This window comes from Lampris incognitus, chromosome 15 (assembly GCF_029633865.1).
Source record: "Lampris incognitus isolate fLamInc1 chromosome 15, fLamInc1.hap2, whole genome shotgun sequence".
Classification (NCBI taxonomy): domain Eukaryota; kingdom Metazoa; phylum Chordata; class Actinopteri; order Lampriformes; family Lampridae; genus Lampris; species Lampris incognitus.
In genome coordinates, this window is record NC_079225.1 from 48,864,113 (window position 1) to 48,891,339 (window position 27,227).

Consider the following 27,227-nt stretch of genomic DNA (forward strand, 5'->3'; position numbering starts at 1 on the left):
CTGAATGCAGTGAATTTTAGTTCTGCTGGGATTCAACGCAAAACCAACATGGTGGGGGGGGGGGTGAGTGGACGAGGTGCAGAGGAATCAACAGTTAGAATGGCTCCCTGAACTGGCCCAATACCAGTACAACCAGTTCACTGATGGTCCAGGATCTACTGGTTTTAAAGACACACACCCCTTTCTGACCAACATGGGGCCAGTGCTTGGCCGAGGAACCAGAGAATCTTGTTACGAACCGGCTCACTTTTCCACCAGTCTGAGAATCTAATGACTCCGTAACCAGATGGTGCTGTTAACCGCATGTTGTTTGTACAGTACAAATATAAAAATTTACCATGAGGGGCGTCTGGGTAGCATAACAGTCTATTCCGTTGCCTATCAACATGGGGATCGCCGGTTCGAATCCCCCGTGTTACCTCCGGCTTGGTCGGGCGTCCCTATAGACACAATTGGCCGTGTCAGCAGGTAGGAAGCCGGATGTGGGTATGTGTCCTGGTTGCTGCACTAGCGCCTCCTCTGGTCGGTTGGGGCGCCTGTTCAGGGGGGAGGGGGAACTGGGGGGGGGGTACAGCGTGATCCTCCCACGTGCTACGTCCCCCTGGTGAAACTCCTCACTGTCAAGTGAAAAGAAGCGGCTGGCGACTGCACATATGTCGGAGGAGGCTAGTGGTAGTCTGCAGCCCTCCCTGGATCAGCAGAGGGGTGGAGCAGCGACCGGGACAGCTTGGAAGAGTGGGGTAATTGGCCGGATACAATTGGGAGAAAAAGGGGCAAAAAAGAAAAAAGAAAAAAGTACCATGTGAAAAAATGAACCATTAACTAAACAGTCCATGTGAACGTGGTTTTCAGAGAAACTCAACTATTGGAAACAATGTCAAGTACTGCGATAGTGCCTCCAACTCACAGTAAGCAGGGCCGGGGTAGGGTGAACAGGTTAGGAGGCAGGTGTTATCCTAGAACATTCTCATTTTGATGATCTTATCATCTTACCAAGGAGGGTCAGTTATTTGTTAAAACTGTAATGGCTAGACTGAGGCCATGTGTTGTACTAAATCAAATCAAATCAATTTTATTTGTGTAGCCCAATATCACAAATTACAAATGTGCCTCAGTGGGCCAAACAGCAACACAACATCCTGTCCTTAGACCCTCTCATCAGATAAGGAACAACTCCCTAAAAACCCTTTAACAGGGAGAAACAACAGGAAGAACCCTCAGGAAGAGCAACAGAGGAGGATCTCTCTCCCAAGACGGACAGCGTGCAATGGATGTTGGGTTCACGCAGTTTACATAATACAACGTTGAAAGAGGATAACAGAATTATAATGGACATAACATTTATGAAGAACATGATGCACAGGATGCCAAGCAGTGTCCACATGCCAACGGAGCAGTCCAGGACCCAAGCCACGCGACCAGCATCATCACGCAATAAGAAAACCTTATGTGAGGAGTGGAAGAGCAGGCAGCATCCACTTATGTGAGGAGTGAGGATCATGTCTTCTTCTTCTTCTTCTTCTCCCGCATCAGCAACAGCTAGATAACTGTGGAGTGGTGGGTCATGTTGTTGACACCGTGGTGTCTACTCAAGACATTAGTCGGGTGATCATACATCACTGGATTATAAACTGGTCTTTTAGTGGAGACATTATAACCCCCATCACCCCCGGCCCTGATGTCACAGGTGTCTGGTTCCAGACCAACAAGTAAGAGGAACCCTGGCCCTGATGTCACAGGTGTCTGGTTCCAGACCAACAAGTAAGAGGAACCCTGGCCCTGATGTCACAGGTTTCTGGTTCCAGACCAACAAGTAAGAGGAACCCCCAATCCTGATGTCACAGGTTTCTGGTTCCAGACCAACAAGTAAGAGGAACCCTGGCCCTGATGTCACAGGTGTCTGGTTCCAGACCAACAAGTAAGAGGAACCCTGGCCCCGATGTCACAGGTGTCTGGTTCCAGACCAACAAGTAAGAGGAACCCTGGCCCTGATGTCACAGGTGTCTGGTTCCAGACCAACAAGTAAGAGGAACCCTGGCCCTGATGTCACAGGTTTCTGGTTCCAGACCAACAAGTCGAGGAACCCTGGCCCCGATGTCACAGGTTTCTGGTTCCAGACCAACAAGTCGAGGAACCCCCGGCCCTGATGTCACAGGTTTCTGGTTCCAGACCAACAAGTAAGAGGAACCCTGGCCCTGATGTCACAGGTGTCTGGTTCCAGACCAACAAGTAAGATGAACCCTGGCCTTGATGTCACAGGTGTCTGGTTCCAGACCAACAAGTAAGAGGAACCCTGGCCCCGATGTCACAGGTGTCTGGTTCCAGACCAACAAGTAAGAGGAACCCCCGGCCCTGATGTCACAGGTTTCTGCTCCAGACCAACAAGTAAGAGGAACCCTGGCCCTGATGTCACAGGTGTCTGGTTCCAGACCAACAAGTAAGAGGAACCCTGGCCCTGATGTCACAGGTTTCTGGTTCCAGACCAACAAGTAAGAGGAACCCCCAACCCTGATGTCACAGGTTTCTGGTTCCAGACCAACAAGTAAGAGGAACCCTGGCCCTGATGTCACAGGTGTCTGGTTCCAGACCAACAAGTAAGAGGAACCCTGGCCCCGATGTCACAGGTGTCTGGTTCCAGACCAACAAGTAAGAGGAACCCTGGCCCTGATGTCACAGGTGTCTGGTTCCAGACCAACAAGTAAGAGGAACCCTGGCCCTGATGTCACAGGTTTCTGGTTCCAGACCAACAAGTCGAGGAACCCTGGCCCCGATGTCACAGGTTTCTGGTTCCAGACCAACAAGTCGAGGAACCCCCGGCCCTGATGTCACAGGTTTCTGGTTCCAGACCAACAAGTAAGAGGAACCCTGGCCCTGATGTCACAGGTGTCTGGTTCCAGACCAACAAGTAAGAGGAACCCTGGCCTTGATGTCACAGGTGTCTGGTTCCAGACCAACAAGTAAGAGGAACCCTGGCCCCGATGTCACAGGTGTCTGGTTCCAGACCAACAAGTCGAGGAACCCCCGGCCCTGATGTCACAGGTTTCTGGTTCCAGACCAACAAGTAAGAGGAACCCTGGCCCTGATGTCACAGGTGTCTGGTTCCAGACCAACAAGTAAGAGGAACCCTGGCCCTGATGTCACAGGTGTCTGGTTCCAGACCAACAAGTAAGAGGAACCCTGGCCCTGATGTCACAGGTGTCTGGTTCCAGACCAACAAGTAAGAGGAACCCTGGCCCCGATGTCACAGGTGTCTGGTTCCAGACCAACAAGTAAGAGGAACCCTGGCCCCGATGTCACAGGTGTCTGGTTCCAGACCAACAAGTAAGAGGAACCCTGGCCCTGATGTCACAGGTGTCTGGTTCCAGACCAACAAGTAAGAGGAACCCTGGCCCTGATGTCACAGGTTTCTGGTTCCAGACCAACAAGTCGAGGAACCCTGGCCCCGATGTCACAGGTTTCTGGTTCCAGACCAACAAGTCGAGGAACCCCCGGCCCTGATGTCACAGGTTTCTGGTTCCAGACCAACAAGTAAGAGGAACCCTGGCCCTGATGTCACAGGTGTCTGGTTCCAGACCAACAAGTAAGAGGAACCCCTGGCCCTGATGTCACAGGTGTCTGGTTCCAGACCAACAAGTAAGAGGAACCCTGGCCCCGATGTCACAGGTTTCTGGTTCCAGACCAACAAGTCGAGGAACCCCCGGCCCTGATGTCACAGGTTTCTGGTTCCAGACCAACAAGTAAGAGGAACCCTGGCCCTGATGTCACAGGTGTCTGGTTCCAGACCAACAAGTAAGAGGAACCCTGGCCCTGATGTCACAGGTGTCTGGTTCCAGACCAACAAGTCGAGGAACCCCCGGCCCTGATGTCACAGGTTTCTGGTTCCAGACCAACAAGTAAGAGGAACCCTGGCCCTGATGTCACAGGTTTCTGGTTCCAGACCAACAAGTCGAGGAACCCTGGCCCTGATGTCAAAGGTGTCTGGTTCCAGACCAACAAGTCGAGGAACTCCCGGCCCTGATGTCACAGGTTTCTGGTTCCAGACCAACAAGTAAGAGGAACTCTGGCCCTGATGTCACAGGTTTCTGGTTCCAGACCAACAAGTAAGAGGAACCCCCAACCCTGATGTCACAGGTGTCTGGTTCCAGACCAACAAGTAAGAGGAACCATAACAAAGCCAGATGTGCAGGCTGGGAACCAGGTTGTTGTGACGTTACAGGTCAGAGAGGTTCCAGGTTTCAGGAGCACCAGCCCATGATGGTCAAAACAGGGTGACAGTGATCTCAATCCAACTCCAGGAAGATGAAGTGTTAGGATCGGGGGTGGGGGGTGGGTGGAGGGTGAGTTGGAGGTAGACACCTGAGATGGGAGACACCCCCCACAGTATGAAGATGGCGTCTGTACAGGAGAGCAGAAACACGGTTATGAGAATCCAGATTCTGTCTCTGTCAATCAACCTGGAACCAGGAAGTGATGTGATGAAACTAAATCCCTGATGAGTTACACAACTAGAATAAAAACACTGTCTGACAGACGACAACTGAACACATGAAGTCGTCTCCCTGTTTCACATTACACACACACACACACACACACATTCACTTTAATACTGCATGATTTTCACTTATCTTACCACCACAATAATGTGTGTGTGTGTGACAGAGAGAGAGAGAGAGTTTGTGTGTGTGTGTGTGTGTGTGTGTGTGTGTGTGTGTACCTCCTCCCGGGCAGAGATGGGGGAGGCTGGTGTATTGGGCATAGAGCTAGGGGAGGTGCTGGTAGCCATGTCTCCATCTCCTGCCACGTCGTGGATCTCCTGGGCCAGGATGGCCAGGTCCTTGGCCAGGTCCTGACTGAGTCTGCTCCACAGATAAACATCGTCCATCAGTTCTTTTTATCAATACACACAACACAGCAACGACTTGACAATACATCTAGTACACACTTGGTACGATTTACACGATACAATGAGTTTATAAAATATATTAACACAGTGAATGGAGGAGGAGGAGGAGGAGGAGGGGTTGGGTTTGATGTGAGGGACGTGTACAAGGTGTGTACACGGCTATGTGTGTGTGTGTGTGTGTGTGTGTGTGTGTGTGTGTGTGTGTGTGTGTGTGTGTGTGTGTGTGTGTGTGTGTGTGTGTGTGTGTGTGTGTGTGTGTGTGTACCAGTATCACTTTTAGAATTCCTTATTGTGTTACTTTGTGTGTGATAGTTGTCATATATTGACATGTTTCTAATATAACATAATATAATATAATATAATATAACATAATAACACAAAATAATATAATAATACAATATAATATAATAACATAATATAATATATAGTAAAATATGATATTATATATATAATATAATATAATATAAGGTTCTTTGAGCTGCACAAAATGTATGAAATATTAGTATTATTATTATTACTATAGAAATGTCCTTTAACTTCATGCCATAATACACCATAATAAGATGGCAGGTCCATTCCTCAGGCCTCGGGTTAGAATGAGGTACACGTCTGTTTGACGGATACTGCCTCTCTTAGGATATGAGATGTTCCAAGTAGTGCCATCTTCTGTACTTCTTGTATTCTGATGTTACCCAGCGGGATCCGTTGGGTGTATTTCTCCATCCCTTTTTTTACAAGTCCCAGGGCTCCTATCACTACTGGTACTGTTGTGGTTTTTACAAGTCCCAGGGCTCCTGTCACTACTGGTATTGTTGTGGTTTTTACAAGTCCCAGGGCTCCTGTCACTACTGGTATTGTTGTGTTTTTACAAGTCCCAGGGCTCCTGTCACTACTGGTACTGTTGTGGTTTTACAAGTCCCAGGGCTCCTATCACTACTGGTACTGTTGTGGTTTATACAAGTCCCAGGGCTCCTATCACTACTGGTACTGTTGTGGTTTTTACAAGTCCCAGGGCTCCTGTCACTACTGGTACTGTTGTGGTTTTACAAGTCCCAGGGCTCCTATCACTACTGGTACTGTTTTGGTTTTTACAAGTCCCAGGGCTCCTGTCACTACTGGTATTGTTGTGGTTTTACAATTCCCAGGGCTACTATCACTACTGGTACTGTTTTGGTTTTTACAAGTCCTAGGGCTCCTGTCACTACTGGTATTGTTGTGGTTTTTACAAGTCCCTCGGCTCCTATCACTACTGGTACTGTTTTGGTTTTTACACGTCCCAGGGCTCCCATCACTACTGGTACTGTTGTGGTTTTTACAAGTCCCTCGGCTCCTATCACCAGCGGTACTGTTGTGGTTTTTACACGTCCCAGGGCTCCTATCACTACTGGTACTGTTGTGGTTTTTACAAGTCCCAGGGCTCCTATCACTACTGGTATTGTTGTGGTTTTTACAAGTCCCAGGGCTCCTATCACTACTGGTATTGTTGTGGTTTTTACAAGTCCTAGGGCTCCTGTCACTACTGGTATTGTTGTGTTTTTACAAGTCCCAGGGCTCCTATCACTACTGGTATTGTTGTGGTTTTTACAAGTCCCAGGGCTCCTGTCACTACTGGTATTGTTGTGTTTTTACAAGTCCCAGAGCTCCTATCACTACTGGCATTGTTGTGGTTTTTACAAGTCCCAGGGCTACTATCACTACTGGTATTGTTGTGTTTTTACAAGTCCCAGGGCTACTATCACTACTGGTACTGTTGTGGTTTTTACAAGTCCCAGGGCTCCTATTACTACTGGTACTGTTGTGGTTTTTACAAGTCCCAGGGTTCCTATCACTACTGGTATTGTTGTGGTTTTCATTCTCAACATTCGTTCAGTCTGGATTTCAAGGTCTTTATATTTGGACAGTTTTTCAGGTACTTTTACTGAGGTGCTCCTTTCAGTCGGGATGGACATGTCGATGAGTAGGAAGCTTTTTTCTGTTTTGTTCTTGATGACGATGTCTGGTCTGTTGGCCTTTATCTCATGATCTGTCTGTACTGGCATGTCCCATGAGAGTGTGATGTGGTCTTTTTCTGTTCCTGTTTGGGGCTCGTGCTCGTGCCATTTGTCTTTTGTGTTGGTGTTGAATTCTTTGCAGATGTTCCAGTGCAGGTATGTGGCGGCCTTGTTGTGTATTTGTAGGTATTCAGTTCTGGCCAGCTCAGGGCACCCTGCCCCCATATGGTCACTGGTTTCCTGGAATTGAGCACATATCCTGCACGCTGGGTCTGTGCCATCTTGGAGGGCTCTGCTCCGGTAGTAACTGGTCTTGATGGCCTGGTCTTGGGCAGCGATGATAAAGTCCTCTGTTTGGGATTTCAGCCCAGCTGTTTTGAGCCATTGGTTGGTCATATTGTAACGTGCATGGATAAGTAGACCCGTAACGGGTTGGACCCTTTAGTCAACTGGTTAACGATGTCGCCCGTGGTGCGGGAGATCCGAGTTCGCGTCCAGGCTGTGGCGGTTCCCTCCATCGGATGCGCTTCCCGAAGGAGGGGGGTAGTGTAACGTACATGAATAAGTAGACACGTTGGCCCTTGGCTAACAAGTTGGATTCTTTAGTCGAGCGGTCAGCAATGTCTTCCGTGGTGCAGGAAGTACGGGTTCACGTCCTGGCTGCGGCAGTTCCTGTGGTTGCCCCTCGAATTCGCAACAATATGTTGGTCTACATCTTCCTCACCTACTCTTTTTGGGTATTGCCCGTGCATTTGTTTCCCTTCCCATTTTTGTTTCATCTGTTCTTGGGCTCGACGCTTTGCTTTTTGTTTGACTTTTCGGGTGTGGATGGGTGGAGCTTCATTTTCAGGTTGCGGTGTTTCAGGGAGGTGGCGCTCTCTTCTGAACGTTGCGGCTTGGTTATCTACGGAGCGCTTTTTGTTTTGTTTTATTATTATTAGTAGTACTGTTATTATTGTTGTTGTTATTATTATTATTATCATTAGTACTGTTATCATTATTATTATTATTATTTTGTTATCATTATCATTATTATTTTGTTATTATTATTATTTTGTTATCATTATTATTATTATTAGTACTGTTATTATTATTGCTGTTATTATTATTATTATTATTATTATTATACGTCTGTCTCAGTGTATCACTGAAATCACTTTATATTTCAAGTGTGAAATACGTCCAATTAGCTCCGATCCTTGTCGATAGGCCGCCACGTTTTCAGGTAGGAGTTAATGTCTTTGTGTTTTCTGGTTTGCGTTGTGTTTTCTCTTTTGTTAATCTGATCTGAAACTTGTCATTATGTTTTGTGTTTTTTCGTTGTGATTCCCTATTTGCCATTGTGTTTTTGATTTGTTGTGATTACCTGTTTGTCGTTGTGCATTGTACTTCTGGGCCACCATAATAGTCACATGACAGACTCCACAACAACTTCCCCACCCACCCTTCACCCCTCCAGATTTTTAAAAAAAATAAACAAACCATCAAAAAAAGGAAAGAAATCCATGAAAGAAACAACGGGGGACACAGAGAGGACATGGGGTTGTTTCCAGGTTATTCATTGACTTGCATTGGCTCCAGATATGTAGGAGGAAATCCCAGGTCCAAGTAAATAAGAAATCCCAGCTCCAAGTAAATAAAAAATCTCAGCTCCAAGTAAATAAGAAATCCCAGGTCCAAGTAAATAAGAAATCCCAGCTCCAAGTAAATAAAAAATCTCAGCTCCAAGTAAATAAGAAATCCCAGCTCCAAGTAAATAAGAAATCTCAGCTCCATGTAAATAAGAAATCCCAGCTCCATGTAAATAAGAAATCCCAGCTCCAAGTAAATAAGAAATCCCTAATCCAAGTAAATAAGAAATCCCAGCTCCATGTAAATAAGAAATCCCAGCTCCATGTAAATAAGAAATCCCAGCTCCATGTAAATAAGAAATCCCAAATCCAAGTAAATAAGAAGTCCCAGCTCCATGTAAATAAGAAATCCCAGCTCCAAGTAAATAAGAAATCCCAAATCCAAGTAAATAAGAAGTCCCAGCTCCATGTAAATAAGAAATCCCAGCTCCATGTAAATAAGAAATCCCAGCTCCAAGTAAATAAGAAATCCCAAATCCAAGTAATTAAGAAATCCCAGCTCCATGTAAATAAGAAATCCCAGCTCCATGTAAATAAGAAATCCCAGCTCCAAGTAAATAAGAAATCCCAGCTCCAAGTAAATAGATTCCAGGTCAAAGTAAATAAGAAATCCCAGCTCCAAGTAAATAAGAAATCCCAGCTCCAAGTAAATAAGAAATCCCAGGTCCAAGTAAATAAGAAATCCCAGCTCCAGGTAAATAAGAAATCCCAGCTCCAAGTAAATAAGAAATCCCAGCTCCATGTAAATAAGAAATCCCAGCTCCATGTAAATAAGAAATCCCAGCTCCAAGTAAATAAGAAATCCCAGCTCCATGTAAATAAGAAATCCCAGCTCCAAGTAAATAAGAAATCTCAGCTCCAAGTAAATAAGAAATCCCAGCTCCAAGTAAATAAGAAATCCCAGCTCCATGTAAATAAGAAATCCCAGCTCCAAGTAAATAAGAAATCCCAGGTCCAAGTAAATAAGAAATCCCAGCTCCAAGTAAATAAGAAATCCCAGGTCCAAGTAAATAAGAAATCCCAGCTCCAGGTAAATAAGAAATCCCAGCTCCAAGTAAATAAGAAATCCCAGCTCCATGTAAATAAGAAATCCCAGCTCCAAGTAAATAAGAAATCCCAGCTCCATGTAAATAAGAAATCCCAGCTCCAAGTAAATAAGAAATCCCAGCTCCAAGTAAATAAGAAATCCCAGCTCCAGGTAAATAAGAAATCCCAGGTCAAAGTAAATAAGAAACCCCAGGTCCAAATAAATAAGAAATCCCAGGTCCAAGTAAATAAGAAATCCCAGCTCCAAGTAAATAAGAAATCCCAGCTCCAAGTAAATAAGAAATCCCAGCTCCAAGTAAATAAGAAATCCCAGCTCCAAGTAAATAAGAAATCCCAGCTCCAAGTAAATAGATTCCAGGTCAAAGTAAATAAGAAATCCAGTAAGTAAATGGCCGCCACACCTTGTGGAATCTCTCAGTAGATCCTGTGTCTGAGCATTTCAGTTTTTCCAGCTTTCAGCGTGACATAACTTCTCCACCCCATTGCCTGTGTGATTGGGGTGCAGTGGCCTTCCAAGTCGTAAAATAAGACACTGGGCCAACAGAGAGGGAAAGGCTATGGTATCCGCCTGTGCAACAGAGACCATCATACCTTCGGGGACCACACCAAATATGCCATTGCTTCTGGTACAATGATGCAGTATTTGTTTCAATCATTTCTAAACGGATTGTACTCATTTTTACACAGTTCTATGTAGTTTTTACCTGTTGGAGGGCCACGTAACCGCACGTGAGAAAAAAAATATACCAGCCGCATAAAAGTTGAGACCAGTAGCGTGATGCCCACACTGGTGCACATGGCTTCCGTGGTCAGTGTAGCAGCTTCAGTTCAGTCCACTACCAGAGAAGCTTCATGTTCTCTGCATTATGTGGAAAGACATACGTGCGTATATGGGTACCGGAATCAGCAATTGGCCAAAATGAGTATCGGCAAAATCCAGTATCGTCATCCCTAATCATTAATGTCCCTTTGGTCGGTTGTTATTCCACCGGGAGTTTTAATCTCTGCTGTGAGTCCTACCTCTGCAGACTTTCATAGCTGGTGTGCGAGCAGTTTACGGGCTCTATCTCCGTGCTCGCACAACTGTTGATGAGATTTCCAATGAAGCTCTTCTACTCGCCCAGTTGAAAGCATATCAGACATTCTCTCTCTATAGAGGTCTGCAGAGGGCACTGCTGCTTGTCTATGCTGCATGTCAGACATGGACAGCTGGCAGCCCATGGGCCACATTCGGCCCCCATCCTCACTCAGTATGGCCTGTGGGTCAATTTCCAAATATCAATAAATTGTTGAAATGTTGGTTTCACAGGCGTTGGAAGCAAGCGGGCCATTTGACCACATTTGAGCCGGATCCCAACTGTAATTATACTGTCCACTGATAGAGGGCTCTTCCTCGAAACAAAAGAGGCCTGTAGCCAAGCAACTGATGCACATGGTCTCATCTTTGACTTGGCGGGCCTCTTCCACAACAACAGGTGACGAGGAGAGACATGAGCAGCAAAAAGAAAACTTGACCCAGAGAACTGTGTCTTCAAGGCTAGATGGGAACAGAATGGAATTCAAACCTGTGTGTTTAGTGTGCCTGGAAACACAATCAGCTGTGAAGGATTTCAACTTGAGTCTCCACCACAATACGACGCACAAAGATAAATATGTCATGTATACCGGAGGAGCCAGAGCTGCTATCATCGCTGACCTCGAAGGACAAATACAGCGACAGCAGAGCCTTCTTACCAACGCCCCGTCTACACAGCAGTCCTCTCTCAAGGTGTCCTCTGCTGTTTCCTTCGAGCTTGCTGAAGCAAAGACGCCCTTGTCAGATGGCGACACAGTGAAGCTATGTGCAGTAGAGATGGCTGAAGCTTTTGGAGATGATAACATGGCTAAGAACTTTGAAACGGTCTCTGTCCCATCGCACAGTGATACGAGGAATTTTTAACGTTCAAAATCATGTGGAGGGAAAACTAAAATAAGTCAAGCGTGACTGCAGGTACCTCCCCTGAGCGTTGGATGAGAGTACAGATGTGATGGATGTAGCCAGCTTCTCATTTACACAACAGCCATTGGCAGTTCATGGGAAGTGCACGAGGAGTTACTGAAACTGGCATGACCCCACCAAGGGAAGGGATGTTTTCAACGCCGTTAAACGTGTTGTAAGTGAGCATGGGGACCTTGACAAGCTTTCTGCTGTTGTTACCGATGGTGCACCATCAATGTGAGGAAGACACACTGGATTCACTGGGCTCCTCCAACAGAGCAGCATTGACTGTCCAATATTGCACTGCATCATACGTCAGGTGGGTAACATTAATGCTGGCTAACTATTCACACATGTTATGAATGTGGGTTTTCTTTGTGAGAATGTTTATCATAGGTTAAATCATAATTCATCTTCATCTTACAGGAGGCCCTCTGTGCCAAGACAATGAACTCCAGCCATGTCATGGATTTAGTTACCAAGGTTACTGATCTCATTCGAGTGGGGAACTGGTCTCTCAATCATAGCAGGATTGTAGCCTTTTTGGGTGAAGTGAGTGCCGCTTGAGGGGATTTAAAGATGCACACTGAGATCAGATGGACGAGCCGCAGGAAGGGCTTGGAGAGGTTTTTTGCAGTGCACACTGAAATCCCAGTGTTCTTGGAGGACAGCATTCAATGTGATACACGTCCTGCTTACTGCAGGATGTCCTGTTTACTGCTTGCTGCAGTGAACTCAGGGATACAGGTTTTCTCTGCCACATGGCCTTCCTTGTGGATATTACCTCACATCTTAATCACCTTCATATGCAGTTGCAGGGAAGAGGCCAAGCGGTGTTGAATCTCTATGCACACATGAACGCATTTTAGCGTAAATTAGCCCTGTTCAAAAAGTCTTGATGCATGCTCAATAATCCAGGTAAGAAAATCAAAGAAAGTTGAATCAGTTCATCTCGACACAACGTTTGATATCCCCAGTTGAACTGCCGTGACTTGTACATTGGGGAATCCAACCAGACGCTGGCCAAGAGGATGGTACAACACAGGAGAGCTAACGCGTCAGACCAGGACTCCACAGTCTACACCATCTACAGACCAGGACTCCACAGTCTACACCATCTACAGACCAGGACTCCACAGTCTACACCAGGGGTCTCAAACTCAACTTACCTGGGGGCCGCTGGAGGTAGAGTTTGGGTGAGGCTGGGCCGCAAGTATTCCACAAAAAAAAGTACAACCGATCCAATGTTCTCAATCTTTTTTTATTTATTTTTTATTTATATATACAGGTGATCAAAACAAGACAGGTAACAGTACAAGTGCAGGAACAAAAACGAACAGTGTGAGACAAAAAGGGGACACCAGGTTCTGTTATGACAAGATAGAATACTAATAAGCTAATAAGCTAAAAAAAACAAAACAAAACAACAAAAACAAACAAGCTATCAAATACGCTCATTGAGCTCCATTTGAAGCACAGGAGGGGCATCTTGCACATCAAAGGAGAAGGGGTCAGCAAAAATTTGAAAAGTGGCTCTGTGTGTCTTGAACTCTGCAAACCTGTGATCAAATTGCTCCGGTAGCTTCACAATGGCATCAGCATACTTCTCACCACCGAATGGTGTGCCTGCATCCATGAGTGCCTTGCATGCTGGGAAATGGCAGAGGTTTGTCTGAGAGAGCTGGGCTTTCCATAACACAAGTTTTGTGGAGAATGATCTCACGTTGTCATAGGCACCACTGACAAGCTGCCCCTGGTTTTGTAATTTCTTGTTCAGTACATTCAGCTCATGTGTGATGTCAACAAGGAAAGCTAAGTCCATGAGCCATTTGGGATCACTTAGCACAGGAACAGCCAGTCCAGCCTTCTCCATGAAGGCTTTCACTTCTGCTCTCAACTCAAAAAACCTCTTCAAGACGTTTCCCCTGCTGAGCCAACGTACCTCAGTGAAGTAGAGGACATCCTCATATGCTGACTCTATTTCCTCCAAAAAGGCACGGAACTCCCGGTGCTTTAAACCCCTGGATCTGATATGGTTGATGCATTTCACAACGACAGACATCACATTGTCAAACTTCAGGCATTTGCTGCAAAGGGCCTGCTGATGGATAATGCAGTGCAGAGCAATGGCCTCCTCCACACCCTCCTCTTCCAGTTTTTATTTTGAACAAATGCCACCACTCCATTTCTCCTCCCTGTCATTGATGGCGCTTCGTCGGTTGTTATTCCAGCAAACCTCTTCCATGGCAAACCCGCATCCACAATGGCATCACACAGCTGGCGGAATATCTCCTGAGAGGTGGTCTGGCCATGCATTGGAATCACTGTGAGCAACTCCTCCATCACTTCAAAACTGTCGTCAACACCACGGACATAGACTGCGAGCTGCGCAGTGTCAATGATGTCTGTGCCCTCATCAAGAGCGACTGAGTAGGCACAGAAACGTTTGGCTTTCTCACGCAGTTGATCATATATGTTACCTGACAGGTCAGAATGCGCTCTGCCACTGTGTTGGCTGAAAGGCCGATGTTGCTAAACTGACCCTTCTTTTCCGGGCAGACTATACTTGCAGCCTGTAGCATGCACTTGTTAACAAACTCCCCTTCTTTGAATGGCTTTCCCGACTTAGCAGCAATCATCTCACTCACCACGTAGCTAGCTAGCTTCGACTGCTGCATCATTATCTTTGCTAGCTTTCTTGAAGAAATCTTGTCGCTTCAGGAAACATGTTTTAAGATTGGCGACCCGTTTCTCTCTCTCATCTCCCTGGTATTTTGTATACTCATCATCAGCATGTCTAGTCGAGTAATGACGTCTGATGTTGTATTCCTTGTGCCCCGTCGCTTTCTCGGTGCATGTAAGACACGTCGGGCTGCTTCCTCTGTGCTCAACAAAAAAATATGCCGTCTCCCACTTTTCCTGAAATTGTCTGTGCTCGTCACCAACTTTTCTCTCCCGGCAGGTTTTGAGAAAGACATAACTGGGGCCTGCTGACAGGATATATTTTCCTTCCACTTGGTGTCGCTCCGGAATCAAGTTTCAACCAAGTTTCAACCGTTGCTGCTAATTCGCGCTGCCCATTATGGTGCGTTCAAGTTGTGCTCGGAAGTCGGACTTTCTGAGCTCCGAGTTGGACATTTCAACTGGGAGTCTGAAATCCGAGTCGTTCCAATTTACACCTTCCAACATAACAGGAACGCACCATGACTTGACAACAAACGCGACACCGGAAGCTGTCATGAGCCTGCGCTATGGTTGCTCATAAGTGAAAAATAAAAGCCCAGGGCAAGCGCGGGCCGCACTAACACTAAACTTTGATGTCAAGTAGGGGGCCGCGAGTTTGAGACCCATGGTCTACACCATCTACAGACCAGTAGCCACTCTTTCAGGGATGAGGATGTGCACATCCTTGATTGGGAGGAACACTGGTTTGAATGAAGAGGGAACAACCATCCCTGAACTGAGGGGGGGCTAAGAGTACATCTGTCACCATCTTACAATGCTGTGATTGGAACTATTCCCCAGTCCTCTGTGAATAATACACATGGTCATCGAGACTCTAGTTAACGGTCACACCCATATTTGCATATAAAACTGGTGGTTGGTTCAGGTCGTTATGCCACTGTATTGTTTATAAGGGTGGGGTCAGTTGAGACTGAAGACGTCACTTAGATGAGGATGAAAAGTTTCTGTTGATAAACGTTGTGTCCAGATGACCTGATTCAACCTTCTTTGAACGGCTCAAAAAGGCTTTTCGTCTGACCATCCGAACGTGGCACACTTTCCCGCTTGTGAAGATGTGGCACACTTTCCCACCCGCCAAGAGATGTGCAAAGATGTCCCCGAGTGTGAGAGAACATGTGCCAAGTACAGAGCAAATATGGAAACACTGCAGCAGCAGTTCAAGGAATGCTTTCAAGATTTCCACGCCATGCACCCATGAACTGCGTTATTACTGACCCCCTCTCTGCTGCTGTCAGTGAGCAACCCCCAGAGTTGCAGCTTGAACTTTGGGAACTACAGTCAGACCCCTTCTTTCAAGCAAAGTGCAGAGAGAGGAATTTCATTTTGGAGACTGCTATCGAGTCCTGCTTTCCACTCCTCAGGGGTTTTGCACTCTCCATGGCAGCATGTTGGGAGCACTTACATCTGCAGAGCCGCTTCTCAAGAGTGAAGCACATCAAGTCAAAAGAGAAACAGGCTGACAGGTGATACTCTGGTCCAGCTCATGCAGACTGGATGAACAAACACTGACATTCAGTCGGTTGTATGCCAGCAGGAGAGGCCACAAGCATCTCATGAAGACACAACTTCATACCGACTCACCTGTGGGTGAGTTTCAGTGGCTTCATCAGTGTATGAATGTGTGCCTGAAGGTGTGCGTGAATGTGAGGCATACATTGTACAAACTCTTTGAGTGGTGGGCAGACTAGAAAAGCGCTATGTAAAATACAGTCCATCTACCATTTGGAGGTGAATGCATGTTATTGTGAGACATGTCATGGAGTGGGAGGGAAGAGTAGAAAGTGTGGTTAAATTTGTACCATTACTGATGATGATTTTTGAGACCCCATTGCACTGAACTAATGGTATATCACTGAAGTAATGGTATATCACTGAACTAATGGTATATTACTGAAGTAATGGTATATCACTACTGAAGTAATCGTATATCACTGAACTAATGGTATATTACTGAAGCAATGGTATATCACTGAACTAATGGTATATTACTGAAGTAATGGTATATTACTGAACTAATGGTATATTACTGAATTAATGGTATATTACTGAACTAATGGTATATTACTGAAGTAATGATATATCACTGAACTAATGGTATTTACTGAACTAATGGTATATTACTGAAGTAATGGTATATCACTGAAGTAATGGTATATTACTGAACTAATGGTATATTACTGAAGTAATGGTATATCACTGAAGTAATGGTATATCACTGAACTAATGGTATATTACTGAACTAATGGTATATTACTGAAGTAATGGTATATCACTACTGAAGTAATCGTATATCACTGAACTAATGGTATATTACTGAAGTAATGGTATATCACTGAACTAATGATATATTACTGAAGTAATGGTATATCACTGAACCAATGGTATATTACTGAACTAATGGTATATTACTGAACTAATGGTATATTACTGAAGTAATGATATATCACTGAACTAATGGTATATTACTGAACTAATGGTATATCACTGAAGTAATGGTATATCACTGAAGTAATGGTATATCACTGAAGTAATGGTATATTACTGAACTAATGGTATATATACTGAAGTAATGGTATATCACTGAAGTAATGGTATATTACTGAACTAATGGTATATTACTGAACTAATGGTATATCACTGAACTAATGGTGTATCACTGAACTAATGGTATATTACTGAACTAATGGTATATTACTGAAGTAATGGTATATCACTGAAGTAATGGTATATCACTGAACTAATGGTGTATCACTGAACTAATGGTATATCACTGAACTAATGGTATATTACTGAAGTAATGGTATATCACTGAACTAATGGTGTATCACCGAACTAATGGTATATCACTGAACTAATGGTATATTACTGAAGTAATGGTGTATCACTGAACTAATGGTATATTACTGAACTAATGGTATATTACTGAACTAATGGTATATCACTGAAGTAATGGTATATCACTGAACTAATGGTGTATCACTGAACTAATGGTATATTGCTGAAGTAATGGTATATCACTGAACTAATGGTATATTACTGAAGTAATGGTATATCACTGAACTAATGGTATATTACTGAACTAATGGTATATTACTGAAGTAATGGTATATCACTGAACTAATGGTGTATCACTGAAGTAATGGTATATCACTGAACTAATGGTGTATCACTGAACTAATGGTATATCACTGAAGTAATGGTATATTGCTGAAGTAATGGTATATCACTGAACTAATGGTATATTACTGAAGTAATGGTATATCACTGAACTAATGGTATATTACTGAACTAATGGTATATTACTGAAGTAATGGTATATCACTGAACTAATGGTGTATCACTGAACTAATGGTATATCACTGAATTAATGGTATATCACTGAAGTAATGGTATATTACTGAAGTAATGGTATATTACTGAAGTAATGGTATATCACTGAAGTAATGGTATATCACTACTGAAGTAATCGTATATCACTGAACTAATGGTGTATCCCTGAAGTTATGGTATATTACCATAACTTGAGCGACCGGTGAAAACGTTCACACAAACCGTTAGCCTGAGGGTGGTACGCGGTAGTGCGGTGTACCTGCACACCCAAGGGTCGCGCAAGTGCCGACCAGAGCTCTGACACGAACTGGGGGCCCCTGTCTGAGGTGATATCTGACGGAGTGCCCAATCGAGCGACCCAGGAGGAAAGAAACATGCATGCAACATCCGAGGATGTTGTGGAGGACAGAGGGACAGCCTCTGGCCACCTGGTGGTCCGATCTACCATTGTGAGCAGGTGCGTAAAACCCTGTGAAGAAGGTAGAGGGCCCACCAGGTCCACATGCACGTGGTCGAGACGTCTGGCCGGGATCGGAAACGGTTCGAGGGGCGACTTAGTGTGCTGGTGGACCTTAGTGCGCTGGCACGCCACACATGCAGCTGCCCACCCCTTGACGTCCTTGCGGAGGCCAGGCCAGACGAACTTGGAACCGACCAACTTCACCGACGCCTGAACTCTATGGAGCTAAATCCAGGCCAATAGTTTTGCTAATTTGAAAAAAAAATTGTAATTGAAAAACAAAAATTCGAAACTGAAAGTTCAAGTTTTGATCTTGAACGCTCTACGCTATTTATCTAAGACATACACATCACACTTATGTCAAGGTTAGTTCTGAAACACGTGTTGTTCATATGGGTGAAGGGTTCGGGCTTACTTGGCAATCTCAGCGCTGTGTGTGGTCCAGTTCTGGTAGGGGTCCACCTCACTCTGGGCCTCGTCCTCCTCTGTTTCCACAGAAACGGATTTGGAGCGACTGGCAGCAGTCCTCTGGCCACGGGGGGTCTGGGTGGAGGTGGAGGTGTGGGAGGAGCATTTGGTCTCGTACTCCTCCTCAGAGGAAGAGGAGTAATCGGACCCTTTTTGCCTCCGTCGGGAGCCTGAGGAAGAGGTTGGAGGAATCAAACACTTGATTGGATGGGAATTATTTGGTAAAATTTTGTAGTTGTCCCACTTCTCAAACTTCTGTTGCATGTGGTCATGTCAATTTTCTTTGTATGGCCCAATATCAAATTACACATGTATTTCAGGGGACTTTACAGCAACACAACATCCTGTCCTTACACCCCCACATCAGATAAGGAACAACTCCCTAAACCAGGGATAGGCAACATGGTCCAGAAAGGTCCGGTGTGGGTGCAGGTCTTTGTTCCAACCAAGCAGTTACACACCTGTGTCTACAAATCAAGGTCCTTAGCAAAGACTATTGGTTGATCTATAGAATCAGGTGTGTAACTGCTTGGTTGGAACAAAGACCTGCTCCAACACTGGACCTTTCTGGACCATGTTGCCTATCCCTGCCCTAAACTGTAGAACTGCAGTATGATTATATACAGCATACACCCATCTGCAATTAACATAACAGGATGATGATTTATTTGTATACTAATTTTAAGGAATGATTCAGGATGGAGACCAGAATGGTTTTTATGGTGACAGCAACTGGGCCCACTCCTCCTCACAGAGTTCTGTTCTCCTGCTGGTTGACTGACAGGTTGACTGACAGGTTGACTTGATGCATTAATCAAACGTTGAGCACAATGAGTTTTTCAGGAGGAAGTCCTGTAATTATCAAAACACCTGGAATTCTGACCCAGAACCAGTCTGCCATAGCTACAGTTTTTATAAGTCTGGAATTCTGACCCAGGAACCAGTCTGCCATATCTACAGTTATTGTAAGTCTGGAATTCTGACCCAGAACCAGTCTGTCATATCTACAGTTATTATAAGTATGGAATTCTGACCCAGAACCAGTCTGTCATATCTACAGTTATTATAAGTCTGGAATTCTGACCCAGAACCAGTCTGCCATATCTACAGTTATTATAAGTCTGGAATTCTTACCCAGAACCAGTCTGCCATATCTACAGTTATTATAAGTATGGAATTCTGACCCAGAACCAGTCTGCCATATCTACAGTTATTATAAGTCTGGAATTCTTACCCAGAACCAGTCTGCCATATCTACAGTTATTATAAGTCTGGAATTCTGACCCAGAACCAGTCTGCCATATCTACAGTTATTATAAGTCTGGAATTCTGATCCAGAACCAGTCTGCCATATCTACAGTTATTATAAGTCTGGAATTCTGACCCAGAACCAGTCTGCCATATCTACAGTTATTATAAGTCTGGAATTCTTACCCAGAACCAGTCTGCCATATCTACAGTTATTATAAGTCTGGAATTCTGACCCAGAACCAGTCTGCCATATCTACAGTTATTATAAGTCTGGAATTCTGACCCAGAACCAGTCTGCCATATCTACAGTTTTTATAAGTCTGGAAGGTAAAACTTGCAGCAAATTATCTACTGCATATCAGCTGCATATCAGCAGTATTATGTATGGCTGACATAGTTCCTGAATCTGTCATCATCTTACAATGCTGTGATTACAACATTCCCCAGTCCTTTGTCTACATGGTCATTGTAGCTCTAGTTAATGGTCACACACATATGTGCATATGAAACTGGTGGTTGGTTTGGGTCGTTATACCACTGTATTGTTTATAAGGGTGGGGACACCTGCAGTCACTGTATTGTTTATAAGGTGGGGACACCTGCAGTCACTGTATTGTTTATAAGGGTGGGGACACCTGCAGTCACTGTATTGTTTATAAGGGTGGGGTACCTGCAGCCACTGTATTGTTATAAGGGTGGGGACACCTGCAGTCAGGTGAGACTGAAGAGGTCACTTAGATGGTGATGAAACGTTTCTGTCCATAAACATTGTGTCCACATGAACTGATTCAACCTTCTGTGATAGTTCCTCTGGTAATAGCAGTCCAGTTAGAATGAACATCTGGATGATTTAATCCTTCTGGTGTCTTCCGGGTCAAAATGACCCATACCAGTATTTAACAGCAGAGACTCGACATGATCTTTTTTCAACCTGGAACGGGATCACTTTTCCTACAGTGACCCCAACATTAGAAACAGTGAAACATGGTTGTTGTTCATATTTCCATGAAAGCTGTACACCACTAGGGTACTAAGATTGTCTTGGGGTCATGTTTGACCCTAAGACATGTCTGGGTCATGTTTGACCCTAAGACACGTTGGGGTCATGTTTGACCTCTTAGGGTCATGTTTGACCTTAAGACATGTCTGAGGGTCAAACATGACCCAGACATGTCATGTGTGACCCTAAGACATGTCTGGGTCATGTTTGACCTGAAGACATGTTGGATCATGTGTGACCCTATAAAGACGAGGGGTGTCCAGTGATTAAATGCAGTCTTTCTAAACTGTGCAGAGGGAAAACCCAAGTAGTCACACAGTTTGTGATGAATGACAGCTTGTTTCTTTGTGCAAAATAGATTTGGGGTTTACAATTAAATGAAGTTGCTTTAATTTGAGGTTTAATGAAGGTGGCTCATAAATGACCCTTAAGACAAGTCAGTATACACAATGTGTGGACAGCACATTAATACTTATCTCTGAGCAAGACACCTGAACCCTAACTGCTCCTGATGAGCTGACCGACCCCAGCCACCCCAACTCTGGACTGTTCCAGCTGCTACCGTCAGGCAAGCGGTACTATAGCCTCAAAGCCCGGACCAGAAGGCTCCGGAACAGCTTCTTCCACCAAGCAACAACCAGGCTTTTGAACAAAGAACATTAAAGACACTAAGCCTGGTGCCGGACTGATGGTACTGCCCTATGGTCTTCAGCGGCTCATCGGTTTACACACACACACACACACACACACACACACACACACACACACACACACACACACACACACACATTCACTGTAGCCAGGCAACGCGAGTACATAAAGCCAGCAGGCTAGCCCACTGTGGAATATCATGTGGGCTTGCTAACGTAAACTGTTGTCACCTTGCAGATGTTTTTTTAAAAACTTAATTTTCAGAAGCCAAAAGAAAAGTTGAGCAGGAGCACCCACCGTTCCAAGAGAAATGGACCTGCAACCACGACCTCACTGAATTTAATGTGTCTGTGATCTGTCTAATTAGCAAGGAAAAAGTGGCCGTCCTGAAGATTTCAGTCTGAAGCGACGTTACACTACTAAACATGCAGAGCAGCATGGTCGGTTCAAAAGCGAGGAGAGGGAGAGAAAGGCAGCACACTTTCAAAATGTCTGTCCTGTCAGCAGAACTTGTTTCACAAAACCAAACAAGACTATGATGCAGCTGTCCAAGCTAGCCATGTGGTAAGCTAGCCATGTGGTAAGCTAGCTATATGTGGTAAGCTAGCTATGTGGTACACGAGGCAATAGTGAAAGCTGGCAAGATAATTACGGTGGAACAGTTTCTGAGACTGCATGCTGCAGGTAGTGAATATCGTTTGCCAGGAGAAGGATCTTTATTCAGAAATGTCAGTCTCAGCCCAGATGCAATGGCAGAATGGACCAGCAAGTTGCCAGGGGACATTTACAGACAGTTGTGTACTAAAGCAAATAATTTCACGCACTATTCTTTGGCACTTGATGAAAGCACAGATGTAAAGGACAATGCTCAGCTCGCTATATTTGTAAGGGGTAGCAATGACTGTTTTGAGTTAACAGAAGAACTGCTAACTTTATATCCAGTGCAGGGAAAGACTACAGCCAAAGATACACTCACTGGGCACTTTATTAGGCACACCCGTCCAACTGCTCGTTAACGCAAATTTCTAATCAGCCAATCACATGGCAGCAACTCAATGCATTTAGACATGTAGACATGGTCAAGACGATCTGCTGCAGTTCAAACCGAGCATCAGAATGGGGAAGAAAGGTGATTTAAGTGACTTTGAATGTGGCATGGTTGTTGGTGCCAGACGGGCTGGTCTGAGTATTTCAGAAACTGCTGATCTACTGGGATTTTCACGCACAACCATCTCCAGGGTTTACAGAGAATGGTCCGAAAAAGAGAAAATATCCAGTGAGCGGCAGTTCTGTGGGCGAAAATGCCTTGTTGATGCCAGAGGTCAGAGGAGAATGGCCAGACTGGTTCGAGCTGATAGAAAGGCAACAGTAACTCAAATAACCACTCATTACAACCGAGGTATGCAGAAGAGCATCTCTGAACGCACAACACGTCGAACCTTGAGGCAGATGGGCTACAGCAGCAGAAGACCACACCGGGTGCCACTCCTGTCAGCTAAGAACAGGAAACTGAGGCTACAATTCGCACAGGCTCACCAAAATTGGACAATAGAAGATTGGAAAAACGTTGCCTGGTCTGACGAGTCTCGATTTCTGCTGCGACATTCGGATGGTAGGGTCAGAAATTGGCGTCAACAACATGAAAGCATGGATCCATCCTACCTTGTATCAACGGTTCAGGCTGGTGGTGGTGGTGTAATGGTGTGGGGGATATTTTCTTGGCACACTTTGGGCCCCTTAGTACCAATTGAGCATCGTGTCAACGCCACAGCCTACCTGAGTATTGTTGCTGACCATGTCCATCCCTTTATGACCACAGTGTTCCCATCTTCTGATGGCTACTTCCAGCAGGATAGCGCGCCATGTCATAAAGCTCGAATCATCTCAGACTGGTTTCTTGAACATGACAATGAGTTCACTGTACTCAAATGGCCTCCACAGTCACCAGATCTCAATCCAATAGAGCACCTTTGGGATGTGGTGGACCGGGAGATTCGCCTCATGGATGTGCAGCCGACAAATCTGCAGCAACTGCTTGATGCTATCATGTCAATATGGACCAAACTCTCTGAGGAATGTTTCCAGTACCTTGTTGAATCTATGCCACGAAGGATTAAGGCAGTTCTGAAGGCAAAAGGGGGTCCAACCCGGTACTAGAAAGGTGTACCTAATAAAGTGGCCAGTGAGTGTATATTTCAGGTGCTGGTCTACCCTAGAATAAATTGGCTGGAATCACCACTGATGGTGCCCCATCAATGACAGGAAGACAAAATGGGGTTGTAGCACTGATTCAAAGAAAGCTGGAGGAAGAGAATGTAGCTCCTGCAATTGCATTGCACCGCATCATTCACCAGCAGGCGCTCTGCAGCAAATGCTTGAAATTTGACAGTGTTATGACTGTTGAGGTGAAATGCATTAATTACAGCAGATCAAGAGGTTTACAACCCCGTCAGGTCTGTGTGTTTCTGGAGGGAATAGATGCAACATATGGAGATGTGTTGTATTTCACAGAAGGGCACTGGTTGAGCAGGGGCAGTGTCCTTAAGAGGTTTTTTGAATTGATGGAGGTGATCAGAGAATTCATGACAGAAGGCAGGCTACATGTTCCTGAGCTTGATGATCCCACATGGCTCATGGATTTAACTTTCTTAGTTGATATCACACAGGCACTTAACACTCTTAATGTAAAACTGCAGGGGCCAGACCAACTTGTCACTGTAGCATTTGATACTGTGAAAGCCTTCTCTGTGAAACTCAGATTATGGAAAACACAACTCACATGGAAAAGATTTGTCCACTTCACAATATGTCAGTCAATTATTGATGATGGTGCCAGAGTCAATGCTGATGACTAAGGGACTGCCATTGACAATCTGCAGCAGGAGTTTGAGCATCACTTTTCTGATTTTAAGACTCACAGCACTACTTTCCAGTTATTTGCAAACACCTTCTCCTGTGATGTGGACAGTGCTCCATCAAATTTCAAATAGAGCTCATAGACATGCAGTGCACCACTGAGCTCAAGACAAAGTTCAGAGAGGCACAAGGAAAGCAGGAGATGCTTGGACAGTTTGTCAGAGAGTTTCCCAAACATTCCCACAATTGTCTGAACTGCTCAGGCAGGTCATTTGTCTTTTCGGCAGCACTTATCTGTGTGAGAAGCTGTTCTCTATGAACTTTAATAAATCAAAGCATAGGTCCAGGCTGACCAATGGACATCTCCAGGCTGTCCTCAGGGTGTCCACTGCCCAGTCCCTGAAAGCAAATGTGCCTCACCTGTGTCAGCAGGTTTCTGGCAAGAAGTAGGCTAAACATGTAGACCTAGGCCAGGCTACACTATGTACATAGTTACCTATTCATATGAAAACTCTGAAAAAACGATGTGAAGGTTACACAGTCGAACAGTTTTGTCTTCATCCCTATTTCACCGGCCCTCCTCCATAAGACCACTTGTCAAGTGGCCCCCAGCTAATTTGAATTTGAGACCCCTGATCTAACCCTTTACTCCAGAGTGGTTTAAAGCCTGAGCTTTAAGCTGTAACATTCCTACAGCACCACAAAGGTCAAAGGTCATCTCCCAATATTCTTGGAACAACAGAACAGGCAAAGAAATAAAAGATGAACAAACCAGAGAGGTAAACATATGAATGTGAAGTACAGGTTTTTTTTGGCTCAAATCCAGTGAAATGGCGATTTTTGTACTCACCCGTACTAGGGTATTTGACTCCATTGGACCTAGTTCTCGAGACCGGTTGCTTGCCTCGTGTGGCTGTCTGTCGGGCTTCACCCACTGATGTCTTCCTGGTTGGGACTATGGGCTCTGAGGTCCGGTTTGAAATGCCAGGCCGGCTTGCTGAAGATGCCTCGGTGTCACTGGGAGCTGTAAAGGAGCCTGTTCTCTTCCTGGGCATGGCAAGGATGTCTAACCTCGACAGCTTCTTTCCCTCAGCAGACAATTTAGATGGAGCGATGACATGGTCCGAGTTCTGTGACCCCCGGTCGGTGTCAGCACCTTCATTATCAGATGCCTCCCCCAGCCGAGCTCTGCGAAGCATGGATGCACGGGTGGGGCGAGGTGCTGACAGGCTGTTGGAACGGGTCAGAACCTGTTGCGTGGCAGTCTTTGGAGTCTTCCCATTCTCTTCTTTCTGAGGAGGAAGCACAACTTTCTTACTGCGGCTGGAAGGACGGGTGCTGGCTTCCTGGTCTGATGAAGCAGTGTCAGTCCAGTGCTGACCAGAACTTGGCTGACCGTCAGAAAGGTCCAGAGAGCCACGATTACCAGCACTGCGCCTCATCTGGAAGCGTTTGGCTGCCTCTGCCTTGATAGATGCATCACCAGCTGCCTGGTTTCGCCGTTTCTCAGACAGACGCTCACGGGCGGTGAGCTGCCGACCCTTCTCCTGGATGGATGGACTGGAAGAGGACTTCTCCTTCTGAAGGCTGCTGATGGCTGGGCGCTTTTTGTGGGTGGAGGTGACCGGCAGATTCTTATTACTGAGCAGGCTAACGGTGCTCGCTGTGTCTACGTCTGATTCGCCAGAGAGTGAGTCGTCCACATGACTGGAGGAGCCGCCTTTCTTTGAGCTATGTCCTGAGCCAGAGGAGGGCAGCTTGCTGTCCAGAGAGGAGTGAATCACCTCTGCTTCCTTCAGGAAGGAGGGAGTTTCCTGTGTACTGTCCCTCCTCTGCTCCATATCTCTAATGGATGGCTGGCTGGAGATGTGAGGCAGCCGCTTCATCTGAACACTGTCACTGGGCCTGTCTTTAGTGAAGCTCTCCTGCCTGACAAAGGAGGAGGAGGAGGAAACACAGACATCTTTAGTGGGGAACAAGTCTTTGTCCTGTGTCTGGAGGTTTGGGGCAGAGCTATTGGGCTTGACGCCCGCCCTTCGGGGTTCATGGCCACTCAGGTGTCGGATCAGGACGGTGGTGGGAGGAGTTTTGGCTGGAGGGTCACGCCCCTTCTCGGACTGTACTGGGCTTCGTGCCTGGTCTGATTTACCTGAAATGTCTTCAGAACCAATGTAGAAGGAAGTGGATTTGGTGGAGGGAGACAACTTCTCCTGACCTCTGACCTCTGGAGAGACAGCAGCCATTCCAGCTCGGACCTGACTCCTTCTGTTTCGTTCCAAGATGGATCCATCATCAGAACGGCTGGTGTCGCTCAGGCTGTCTGGGTCCACATCATCCTGCACGCTTAGCCTCATGGTGGACTCCTGCTGGCGAGGTGCAGCAGATGGGCTGTCCACCGCTTGGTGGCTGGGGAAAGATTCATGGCGAATCAGGATGCTGGGCATCAGACTTTCTGACTTGTCTGCAGGCGGAACCTGTGGGAGCAGCCGTCTGGTCCGAGAGCTGTTGCTTGACTCTGATTCGGATAGATCGAAGCTGGGGTTCACCATGGACCTACTTAGGAAATGACCATCTACACAGAATCACATTTAAACAAAAATGATACCATAATGTTCTTACAGAATGCTTTTCAGGTAATAATTTTACTGTGATATTATGCATGTAAATACCATCATTAACATAATAATTACGAAATATCAGTAATTACATAGGAAAAATTGTGGAATTAATAACAATATCATTACATGTTTTAAAAAGTTGAAATGATAACATATTTGATTTGGCCCTGTGATGGCCTGGCGGCCTGTCCAGGGTGTCTCCCCGCCTGCTGCCCAATGACTGCTGAGATAGGCTCCAGCATCCCCGTGACCCTGAGAGCAGGATTAGCGGTTCAGGTAATGGATGGATGGATGAAAT

General features: G+C 45.5%; 1 protein-coding gene across 1 annotated transcript in view; it reads right to left on the minus strand.

The window, feature by feature from the left end:
- The window catches only part of cep170bb (centrosomal protein 170Bb), a 66,119-nt gene that overhangs the window by 3,714 nt on the left and 35,178 nt on the right, over positions 1–27,227 (minus strand). Inside the window, exons 11-13 of the mRNA XM_056294248.1 lie at positions 25,150–26,883; positions 18,501–18,714; positions 4,715–4,856 (exon numbers count right to left, since the gene is read on the minus strand). Coding sequence (XP_056150223.1) covers positions 4,715–4,856; positions 18,501–18,714; positions 25,150–26,883 — 2,090 coding nt within the window. The remainder of the gene's footprint in view (positions 1–4,714; positions 4,857–18,500; positions 18,715–25,149; positions 26,884–27,227) is intronic.